General features: G+C 38.4%; 1 protein-coding gene across 1 annotated transcript; it reads left to right on the plus strand.

Moving 5' to 3' along the window:
• Positions 1-966: 966 nt before the first annotated feature.
• On the plus strand, positions 967-12,431 carry ezh2 (enhancer of zeste 2 polycomb repressive complex 2 subunit). The gene is made up of 20 exons (XM_077244533.1): positions 967-1,374; positions 2,963-3,086; positions 3,277-3,405; positions 4,988-5,107; positions 5,185-5,305; positions 5,588-5,767; positions 6,015-6,117; positions 6,283-6,446; positions 6,544-6,641; positions 7,546-7,777; positions 7,991-8,160; positions 8,382-8,476; positions 8,608-8,648; positions 8,770-8,895; positions 10,193-10,371; positions 10,501-10,596; positions 10,716-10,797; positions 10,878-10,958; positions 11,038-11,122; positions 11,223-12,431. The coding sequence occupies exons 2-20, from the start codon at positions 2,970-2,972 to the stop codon at positions 11,281-11,283; spliced, it is 2,280 nt and encodes a 759-aa protein (XP_077100648.1). The 5' UTR covers positions 967-1,374; positions 2,963-2,969; the 3' UTR covers positions 11,284-12,431.
• The last annotated feature ends 66 nt before the right edge of the window (positions 12,432-12,497 follow it).

The following is a 12,497-nucleotide window of genomic DNA, read 5'->3' on the forward strand; positions in this document are numbered from 1 at the left end:
TTTAGGGTTCAGGTCTGGGACTGGGATGGCCATTGCTTGATTTTGTGCTCAGTGACCCATTTTTGTTTTGATTTTGATGTTTTTGGATCACTGTCCTGTTGTAAGATCCAAACATGGCCTGTTATAAGATTTCTAGCACAGGCTGTCAGGTTTTTAAATTTTTTATCTGTTGGTATTTGATCGAATCCATGATGCCATGTATCTGAACAAGATGTCCAGGACCTCTGGCAGAAAATTAGGCCCACAGCATTAAATATACAGCAGAGTATTTCATTTTACACATGGGGTACTTTTAATCCCTATATGAACCAAACCCATATTAAGTGTTTGCTGCCAAAAAGCTCTTTTTTTGTTTGTTTGTTTGATCTGTCCACGTAGAACGTGTTAAACTGCAATATGTCCCTACATATGGCTTTGGCCTTTTTAAAATAATATATTGTGGCATGATGTGGTGTCAGGGACCATGTGATGATGTATAGAGTAGTCTCTGCATCATTTTTCGAACTGTTCAAAAGAACCGGCACGGGGAAGATGATTCGGACTGCTCATCTCTATTGTGATGGCATTGCCCCCGTTTGGAGTGGGTGGTACTAAATGAACCGGTTGACCCAAGTCCAAACAGTCTACACAGGAAGTCGAAAATAGAATGACATGTTGACTATATCGACTTACTGGCCATATGGAACTGTTTTCTTCCAGTATATGTCACAACTACATCGTTTTTTTTATTGACGTTATTCGCGGCAATGATAAAAATACGAAGACTGACAATGCCATATAATATTGCGCACCGGTTTAGTAGTTTTACAAAACTGTATTCGTTTAAATACATTTTGAAATTCAAAATGAAGAACAAAGAGAACTTCTTCGCATGTCCCCCACTGCAGTCACGTATCCGATTCGCCCAGTCCCTGATAGGATCTAACCAATCAAAACTCGTAACAATGAGCAGCTCGAACATGGCTTGTTCTGATTGGCTCATCTGTTTGGCGCTCGTTGATTCTGCAGTGAGCGAGGTGGACGGCGAATTCTGAGTATAAACGACACACTGAGTGGGTTTGAATACTTACAGAAACGGAAATATTAAAAATTTACATACATTTCAAATTCGCTTACAGCCTGCCACACTAAAGAGAGGGAAAGACACCTGATGAAATAGATGATAGAAGAGCTAAAGGCGAATTAAACGCCTGTCTTTTGTTTATCGAGGCTCGCCGGTATTGGTAACGCGGACGCGCGGAGGTGAAAGGACCCTCTACCGCGAGCTAGCTGAGTTAGCTAGCTCAGTTAACCGCTCATCTTCACGTAGGGACGGCGCCGACAGACAGACGGAAAAAGTCGTTTGTTTGAATGTGGACTGGTCTCCTCCTTCAGGTAACCTCTAGAAGAAAACTGTTAAGAGACAGTTGACTAAGTGTTTGTGAAGTCACATTGAGTTTCTGGTTAACACAGCCCAGCTAACCAGTTAGCGATTTTAAAGAACTTTGAATTGAAACACTGCAAGGCCAACAGTCGTGTTAGTTTTTATTACAGACAGTTAACGTTAGTAGTCAAATTGTGCATGTTATACTCTACTGTCAAGTCATAATGAAGTTTAAGGGGTAATTCAGTTAAAAATAAAAAATCTGTCATCATTTACTAACACCCACTTTGTTCCAAACTTGTATGACTTGCTTTCTTTCCGTAGAAGGAAACTGAAGGGGGATGTAGTCACCATTCACTTTCATTGTATGGGGGAAAAGCTGCAATGGAACTGAATGGTGACTGAGACTGTCATTCTGCTTAACATCTGTTTGTGTGTAACTCAGAAGAGAAAAAGTCATACAGGTTTAGAAAGACCATGAGGGTGCGTAAATGAAGACAGATTTATCAATATTGGTTGAACTATTCCTTTAGCATCACAATTGTAAACCTTTTATTAGTTCATCCTTGTCATTTCTTAAATGTTATAACAAGACCTACTGATTTCGTTAAGTTTTGTGAGTAAACATTGCTTTGAAACGTGCTATAAGGTTTTGTTTCAGTTTTCAAGTAGACGTCACTTCAGTATGTTTATTACACCAGCAGGGGTGCTATTGAGCTCATACACCTGTCACACCAACACCCGGGATATCGTAAATCCCAGTTTTGGGAATAAACGTGTACCCTAATGCAATTGCTGAACGTTTCATATGAAGTTTATCCATGGATAAGGACTATTCCCCCAAATTTTTCGTCTTACTACATTTAGATTGAGTATGGGATTTGTGGTGTTGCGTAGAAGACTAGGAAAACTTGTGAAGTGGCACTTTGTCACTGTCTTGCACGCCACCACATGGCTCAACTGCTCGGTTACATTTTCAGTATCCGCTGCTTGTTAGATAATCTCTACAGTAATTGAGTTGGTTTTACTCAGTGGTTCTCAGAGGAAAATTATGTTCTTTCATATCTCAGGAGGCTTTAAAGAGCTCTTAGGTATGTTTCAGTTTAGTTTAAACTATCTCCCACAATGCTTTATGAGAAATACATTAGTAGACACTAATAATTCCATTTATACATGCCAAAAAATAAATATGCTGCTACCCGACTAAGATCTATTAATTAAAGATTTCTCATAAATTTTTTCCAAGAAATTATCTGAGCTCATTTTGAAATCTGGCTTGATTGCAGTTTTTTATCTTGGCAAATCTGAGCACGGGCTGAGACATTGTTGATATTGCTTCTGGAATTTGCGGCAAAAGTCGCTATTTAATCTTCTTGCTGTCTAAGAGTAACTATTGAGATATTAAGAAAAATATCATATGTGATGACTTTCAAGCCATGTGGCAAGAGAATTGATCCGTCTCTTCATTGCATATGAAAACTGTGTGTGATTTACTGGTATACATTTACTATAATTTTCTGTTAAACCACTTAACCTCCATGTTGTATGTTTCTATAGTGTGCCTACAATGAAATCTAAAACCATACTGTATGCCTATAGGGAAGCCATGGGATTAACCGGGAGGAAATCGGAGAAAGGTCCTGTTTGCTGGAGGCGGCGAGTGAAGTCTGAGTACATGCGACTGCGGCAGCTCAAACGTTTCAGGAGGGCAGACGAGGTCAAGGTGATCCATGGGCTTATACAGCAGAGATTAAGCTGCTTGTATTCTCTGGTGTTGGTCATGCTTTAGGTGTCACGTGATGTGGACAGTGCAAATCCACTGTTATGTATAAAATAATCAGTATGTTGGAATCAATGTTGTCTGCCTTTCTACTGGAGGTTCTCAATTTGACATTTATTTTCTTACTGTACAGAGCATGTTCAGCTCCAACAGACAGAAGATTTTGGAGCGTACAGACATATTGAACCAGGAATGGAAACTGAGACGGATACAACCTGTTCATATTATGACACCTGTGAGCTCCTTGCGTGGGACCAGAGAGGTTAGAACAAATTCTCTAACTCGGATTCTCCTGAAGTGTGTTTTTAATCCCATTCATGATTTTTGTCATTTTCCTCAATGTTATTGATTTTTTCTTTCTATGTCTATTTCTTTCTGCTTTTTGTGTTTTGCCATGTGTTTTTGGACTTTCGAAGTAAATGGTGTTTATAGTAAATTTCTAATTATTCTGCAAATGTCTTAGTAAATGAGTTTTTAATGTTACCTTTCAAAAACATAAAGGTGTGTTATAAGGGTCGACCGATTATCGGCGCCGATATTGAGCATTTTTATGGTTATCGGTATCGGCCATTTTCAAAACCGATTTGCCGATAAAATTATTTAATTTTGAAATGCGCTATATTTGGCTCTGACGCAGCCACCTCTGTCGGAACTCACCACTCTGTAGACTAGAACAATGCAATGTCCCGCATATCTGATTTGTTGGGAGTCACGAGTCCGGCCAATCAATGCGGAAAGCTGAAGGCACTGAAAGTTTAGCACTCAGACCGACAGCACTCGCTGACTGGAACTGCTGCACTGATCACGCATCAGTTGTCTTGTCTCTCAAAGTTAAGGCAGCAGCAGACTTTGCTGAAGTAGCAATAAATTACTTTACTGAAGTTGCAAAACACCTCAATATAGCAGAAAACACGGACCGAATCGCGGGATCCAGTCATAAAAACGGAATTTACTGTATAAAGCGGAATGTCACGGAATTTGTCAACTTCTTTATGAATTAATAAAAAGCAGGTCAGTACAAATCAAATTGAATTTCAAACCGCAAAAAGACTATTCAAATATGAATCCTGCGTGTCTCTAAAAGAATGGTGCAGACGCGTGATTTCTTTTACCACACACACACACACACACACACACACACACACACACACACACACACACACACACACACACTGGAGCACGCGTGACGCTTGCGCTGTTTTCAGCCTCAGCCGCATCATTATGTGAGGACATGATTGCATAAACATCTCCACAGCCGCTTAGTCACTTAATGAGCTTTTTAAAGCTTCAACTGAGAAAAGTTATCGTCATATCATAAACACACAGAAACTCAAAGATCTCCACGGCAACCCGTCAAAATAAAAGTTTGTTTTTTCATAGGACCCTAAACATGTAATTTTTGTTAAACTGTAAATAAATTGAATGAGTTTCATTTAAATGAATTATAAATGGTTTTTGAATACTAAAATTTTATTTAACCATTAAAATAGTCTTTAAGTTTTACAGAATGCTGCTGGGTGCTCCCTGCACATTGTTTTTTAGTTATTATTATTAATAATAATAATAATAATGTTATTATTAACAGTTCTCAGATTTAAAGATATGTTTAAAATAATTTAAAGAAACTATTTGTCAAAACTCTTTGTTATTCTTAATTTTGACGTTAACTTACATTTCTACACCAGACATAGGCTATATATCGGTTTTAAAATATCGGTTATCGTCTACTTGATCTGTAATAATCGGTATCAGCATCGGCCCTGAAAATCACGTATTGGTCGACCCCTAGTGTGTTATAAATAGTGACTGTCATTGAGATCTAACACGACTGAATCATTTTGCAGTGCACTGTTGACAGTGGCTTCTCAGAGTTCTCCAAACAAGTCATTCCTCTCAAAACGCTGAACGCTGTGGCCTCTGTGCCTGTCATGTACTCATGGTCTCCACTCCAGCAAAACTTTATGGTAAAACCAAATTACTTGTCTATTTGTAGAAATCAAGGTATTAAAATACAGGCTTTTAATCTTGTATTCTGTTTAAGGTTGAAGATGAGACCGTATTGCACAACATCCCTTACATGGGTGATGAAATCCTTGATCAAGATGGCACCTTCATTGAAGAACTTATTAAAAATTATGATGGAAAAGTTCATGGAGATAGAGGTTAGGGATCAGGTTTTTGTTTTCATATTTAACAAAGTTTTTTTTAAGTTTTTTTGGGGTTTTGTCTTTTAAAGTAATACTTCACTAAATACAGAGTGGAAAGCTATTAAAAGGTTCCAAAAAAAAAATCATTTTTGGGGGAACTATCCCTTTAAGATTTGAGTCACAGTTATCTGCTTAAGCAGAGCTAACGTTTACATAGTTGCCAAAATCCCTATAATAGACAAAGTTCGCTTGAAAAAGGGTATTGATTTCTTGCCCTATGTTTTGCTTTGTGTGCAGAGTGTGGCTTCATAAATGATGAGATCTTTGTGGAGCTAGTGAACGCACTTAATCAGTACAGTGATAATGAGGAAGATGATGAAGAGGAGGATCAGCATGATTGCAAGTTTGAGAAGATGGACCTCTGTGATGGAAAAGATGACGCTGAAGACTCTCACCAGGACCTACTGATTCCTGAGAGTAAGAACATTTATCGAAGATTTATTGAAGTGTGCATAAACATTGTTAAATTTATTAGCATTATACCATTTATATATTTTTTTGGGACAGAAGATATTTTTCTTGTTCAGTGCAGTTTTTCTGCATTGTCAAATCTATAACATGCCCTTTAGTGCTGACAATAAACAGGCATTTTATTACATGATCCTACATGTTCATATTATACAATTCATTCTTTAACCCTGAGCTTTCTTATTTTATGCAACAGGTCACAACAATGACGGATCAAAAAAGTTTCCCGCTGATAAAATCTTTGAAGCCATTTCTTCCATGTTTCCTGATAAAGGTTCAACTGAAGAACTCAAAGAAAAGTATGTCAGGAAACAACTCCTCTGCAAGGAAACTTTTCGTATGATTGATAAATTTAAGGGGCAAATAATGTGAAGCTTGCTTTCAATCCACCTCACATTATTTTATTTTATGAAAGTACAATGGTTTGTGGTCGTTTTAATTTAATATACTATATCTTTTTGCAGATATAAAGAACTCACGGAGCAGCAACTCCCAGGGGCTCTTCCTCCTGAATGCACGCCCAACATCGATGGACCAAATGCAAAATCAGTGCAAAGAGAGCAGAGTCTGCACTCCTTCCATACACTCTTCTGCAGGCGTTGCTTCAAATACGACTGTTTCCTTCACCGTAAGCAATGAAGGAAATGCCTTGGACCTTTAAAATCAGATAAGCCCCATTTCTGTGCAATTCTTTTTTTTTGATTCATTCCTCTTTTGATTTACAGCTTTTCATGCAACTCCAAACACATACAAGCGTAAGAACATGGAGAATCTGGTGGACAGCAAACCTTGTGGCATTTATTGCTATATGTATATGGTTCAGGCAAGTGCATTTCTCCACTTAGTAAAGACTGCCAGTGTATGAAAGATATTGTTAACCCTGAAGCATGGATTAAAGGTACACTATGTAACTTTTGGCCATCTAGTGGTTAAAAAACAAAACTGCATGTATTTTGCAGAAGAACATTGTTTTGGTGGTGACTGTGTGGATAAAATAAGCCTCTTCAGTCTTCACAATTGATAATGCTTCACAAAAAACTCAGTTTGAGAGCTACATATGGCAATTTACCTGTTCAATAAAATACCTTACTCACCGTTTGAGTAATAAGAACAACATCTCTGTGCCGCTTTTACGACATTTCAAATCTTCTCGCCATCTCTGAAAAGCCAAGCCAATGTTGATTCTCCTTTTATTACGACCTCTCTCATGCTCTCTTTTTGCCAGCAGTCTCTCCTCTGTTCTGGGTTTTTTAAACTCAGAGGTCCGAGAATTAGCATGCTAAATGTCACCCTTTCTCGCTCGTGTTGACAACTAACCTATGCCACTGCCACACCATACATGTGCCAAATTAGCCGGAGCCACTTTTCTTTTACGGATATGACAAGACATGCATGGGTGAGTGACATAATTACGCAGTTCCCTGAGAAAACCATCTCGACAGGTCTAAAATAAAAACACTTATAATACGCTTACCATAGTGAATCAGGGTAAGGCAAAAATACTTTTTGGAAGAAGGTTTGATGATATTGACTCATTTAAATTGTTAATATTTAACAAAAACAGTTACATAATGTACCTTTAGTATGAACTAAGTATGTGTGGTTTGCGTTGGTTCTAAATTGCAATCATAGTTTCATTGTGAAAGTGTTTGCAATTTTTTTAAATGTTGCATATATCTGACTGTTTACTCTGATTAATCCTCGCAATGACATACCTCTCTCCTCAGGATGGCATGGTTGGGGAATACCCAGGAGGGGTGGTTGCTGAGCGTGCCAAGACCCCTTCTAAGCGTACTGTAGGCAGACGGAGAGGAAGACTCCCGAACAGCAGACCCAGCACCCCGACGGTTAACACTGAGACTAAAGACACAGACAGCGACCGAGAAGGAGGGGCAGATGGAAACGATTGTAATGATAAAGACGATGATGACAAAAAGGATGAGACCACAAGCTCCTCAGGTAGTGATCAAGGGTCTATGAAATGTAATCACATCGATAGGGTATTTGATTGGGTGTTGTCAACCGTCATGCTAATAACATCACATAATCAGTAATGCCACAATTACATTTCCATGGCCCCAAAACACAAATATATATTTGATTTAATTTTTATTCTGTTCAGATTATATTTTATTTCCATTTAATCATTTATCTTTTGTTATTGTTGTACAGAGGCAAACTCTCGCTGTCAGACTCCAGTGAAGTTAAAGTTGAGTTCAGAGCCTCCTGAGAACGTGGACTGGAGTGGCGCTGAGGCCTCTCTCTTCAGAGTGCTCATCGGCACTTACTATGACAACTTCTGCGCTATCGCCAGACTCATTGGCACAAAGACTTGTAGACAGGTATGTGCACCTGAGAAGACTGGTTTTTATGTCACATTTTATATTGCAGTGTTAATAATACTGTTTAATGCTAATCAACTACACAATTGCTGTGGAATTATTGGAGCTGTACAGTATGTTGAAATTGGAGCTGGTAATTACACATTACCACAAACAGTAATTAAAAGAACAGTGCTTTGAATTCTTGTTTTAAGACCTGTTCCTGTTTTGGGACTTGTCAGGTTTATGAATTCAGGGTAAAAGAATCTAGCATCATTGCACGTGCACCTGCGGTAGATGAAAACACTCCTCAAAGGAAGAAGAAGAGGAAACACAGGTATGTCTTTAAAGCGATACTTATTAGAGTCTGACTACCCTTAATTTTGTTTTTCACTTTCAGGATTTCCAATATCTTTGGTGCATTTCAATCATGTAAAAACCCTGTTGTTCTTTCTTGGGTTCTTATAGGTTGTGGGCCACTCATTGTCGGAAAATTCAACTAAAGAAAGGTTTGTGTATTTACTGTAAAAAGCCAGTTTGTACATTTAGATGGCAAGATTGTGCGCTCACTATTGTGAAAATTTAGTAAGAATGCAAGTATGCATTTTTATGTGAAATTTATGCTCTCAGATGGCTCCTCCAATCACGTGTACAACTACCAGCCATGTGATCATCCGCGCCAGCCGTGTGACAGTTCTTGTCCTTGTGTCACCGCCCAAAACTTCTGTGAGAAGTTCTGCCAGTGTAGCTCGGAATGTGAGTATACACACACTAGGGATGCTCGGATCGGTATCGGCCAATAATCACATTCTGTGACTCGATTGGTAGTCTCTAAATTTGGCCGATCTCACAAACCGATCCCAATTTGATGACTTAGAACGACATGTGACTGTGGCACTAAAAGTTTGATATCACAGCATGTTTTAAGAAACATCATGCCTCTGTCATCTGCTCTCGGTGTCTGACACACACAGAGCAGACAGTGACAGGGAAACAGAGCTTGTGGTTAACCGCGTCTGTCCTCATTCAGGTCAGGTCATACAGTATATTTGTGAAAAAATCAGTTTGCCATCAGTTGTCAGAAGAAGAAAGCGACATCTTTGTCATAGTATCAAGTTTTTACGTTTAAGGGGATTTTACTATGACTGGAGTCAGTGCTGTTCAATGCATTGAATCAATACCAATGATCTGTATGAAGTGAAACATCAGCTTCAGTGTTTTATCCGGGTGATGCGTAAAGTGGCGCTCAAGTTAATTTCAACACTTTGTTTCATTCATGAATTAAGCGTAGTAGCTGACTGAATGGTTTAACCATGACTCATCATAAAGACAGTCCCTTGCCCTTTTTGATAATACAAAGTATCCTAATATGGATAGTGTTTTGCGGAAACTCTTTTTTTTAAAGGCAATGAATATGCTTATTTATTCAATTCTTAATTAAAATAATAATTACAACAATAATGTAAATAATATAATCAAGACAGCATCTGTGGTATTACTTGATCTGGAAAAAAAGAGGTTAGCGCTAACAGTCATTGGAGAGCTTACATACCACTTATGTAAAGCTTAAATGATTGGGATCAGCCAATCAAGATGACAAGAAATCGGTATTCGGTATCGGCTGCAAAAATCCTGATCGGAGCATCCCTAACACACACACACAGACCGACACCAGTTATCTAGCTCAAACATGCAGATTGTGACACCTGGTTTACACGGAAACACTGGTAAATAATCTGTGGTTTGAGCTTGGAAAGAGAAAATGCAGTGTGGTAAAGGTTTCTTATTCTAAGTTGACAGCATTTCATTTTGACCTACTTTTTAAATCAGTTGTTTTTCAGCAGAGCTCTTGAGTTTGAATGATTGGCACTGAACGTAAATATATATATATATATATATATATATATATATATATATATATATATATATATATATATATATGCTTTTATAACCGAGGTAAAGGTATTATGTCTTCATATGAAGCGTTTCCTTTTATAACAGCCATGTTTAATTTGAAACTGTCATGTCAGGAGTTATTTTTCTGTCTCTGCAGGTCAGAACCGGTTTCCAGGTTGCCGTTGTAAGGCTCAGTGTAACACCAAGCAGTGCCCCTGTTACCTGGCTGTACGAGAGTGTGACCCAGACCTGTGCCTCACCTGTGGGGCAGCTGAACACTGGGACAGTAAAAATGTCTCCTGCAAAAACTGCAGCATCCAGAGAGGAGCAAAAAAGGTGGGTTTTATTCTGACACATCGGCATGAAGGTTGTGTCATCATCTTCAAATATAAACAGTTAATATTCTGTTGCTCGACTTTTTAGTTGATACACTCACTTTTCTTTATTTATTCTGGGGTTTTTAAGCACTTGCTACTGGCTCCGTCTGATGTGGCAGGATGGGGAATCTTCATCAAAGAGCCGGTTCAGAAGAATGAGTTCATCTCCGAGTACTGTGGGGAGGTGAGATGTTTATATATACACATGTATATGTGTGTTCTTTTTTTTTAATACATATGTTAGAGTCCATTACGCAGTGATGCGTTTCCTTCTAACATGACGTTTCTATTTTTACCTGCTAGATCATCTCCCAGGATGAAGCTGACCGCAGAGGCAAGGTCTATGACAAATACATGTGCAGCTTCCTGTTTAACCTTAACAATGGTAACTAACCTCCTCCTTGCAAACATTGGCTGTTCACATCCCCCTCACTGGCTGACAACCTACCACCTTTTCACCCACAGACTTTGTTGTTGATGCAACTAGGAAAGGAAACAAGATCAGGTTTGCCAACCACTCTGTGAACCCCAATTGCTATGCAAAAGGTAAATCACTCAATATTATGCTAGGTAGATGTGGAGTGTAAAATGTGACATCATGGTGTGTTCCTCTCTGTCCCCACAGTGATGATGGTTAATGGGGATCACAGGATTGGCATATTTGCTAAGAGAGCCATACAGACAGGAGAGGAACTGTTCTTTGACTACAGGTACAAACATTTTTTTTTAAAATGCGCAGGATCGTTTTCTTGGAATTAATTTGTTCAGGAGCAATTTATAAAATCTACTCTGTTTTCTTATCCCTTTCAGATACAGTCAAGCCGACGCTCTGAAATATGTGGGTATTGAACGTGAATCGGAAATTCCATAAAGCCATCTACCTCCTTGAACAAATGCCTTAACTCTTCAGGAATTATCTCTCCACATGCATTTCCAATACAGTTAGATACAGTTTTATAGGGCATCTAATTGAAAGATTTCCTTTGTCTTTTTTTCTTTCTTTCACCTGACCAACAGGCTTACTCTGGGATACACTTTCTAATAGTAACTTGAACATTGTCTTGTTTACAGCTGGTTTTATTAGAGAGGCATTTTATTATGGCCATTGTTTTGTATCTGGATTGTAGGGTCTTTTTGTTCTCTTTTCTTTTTTCTACGGACCAAATTTCACATTCAAACTGCAGTTTGTAATGCAAAACCTATTTATAACACACAATCCCCAGCTCAGTTTTAAAGTTTGTTCTTTATGGAAACCAAAGCCACTGTCACTGTTTTGCATGTAGATGTCTCCAGAATCATGCTGCAGAGGTTTCTTACATGCATTTTCCGGTGCCAATGTGCTGTTGCTGTGAAGATGAAACATGGTGCGTCAGGAAAGGAGGGTAGACTCAGTATCATATTTTTGCGGTGCCTTCACATGTTTAAAGAACACTGAATAGTTTCTTGAATTAGATTTCTTAAAATGTTGTTGAATGGTGTACTCATTGTTGTATGCATGAACAAAGGTATCAAATGGAGTTGAAATCAGGTAACGCTTCATTCCTCACTGTACATGTTTTGTAAGGTTTATCCAGACACAGTTGCAGCTATGTACGTTAGACATCACTAAATGCAAGGAGATTAAATTAAGGTGCTGTTTTTATCCCAGGTTACGTGAAAAAAAAAAAACATCACTTTTTTTTCTGAATGTGGGATACTGTAAAATCAAAGCAATAATACCAGGCTTGACTCCAGAAGTTTAATGTCCCTATTTATTTTGTGTAAACAAGTTTTCTAATTTATCGATGGCTATCGTTTTATTGCTGTGATTTGTCTAGTGAATATTAAGGAGTTATTTCTTAGGAGCTAGCTCTCTTTATTTCATGTTTCTCCTTTGAATCTGTCGAGCCACTTGTTTATACTCTTCTTCCCTGAGGGGTTCTGACCACTCCATCTCCATGCTTTCGCCTCCAATTACAAGGTGCTGTTTAATTGTTTACAGGGACTTGTTAAACGTGATGAAATAAACATTGACAATGATTGTTTGCTGTACTTTTCAAGCATTACAGGCTAGAAATTTAGCTCAGCCAATCGAACAAAGCATGA

Source organism: Siphateles boraxobius, unplaced genomic scaffold (genome assembly GCF_051911475.1).
Source record: "Siphateles boraxobius isolate OS27281-9 unplaced genomic scaffold, OSU_SipBor_1 26, whole genome shotgun sequence".
Lineage (NCBI taxonomy): Eukaryota > Metazoa > Chordata > Actinopteri > Cypriniformes > Leuciscidae > Siphateles > Siphateles boraxobius.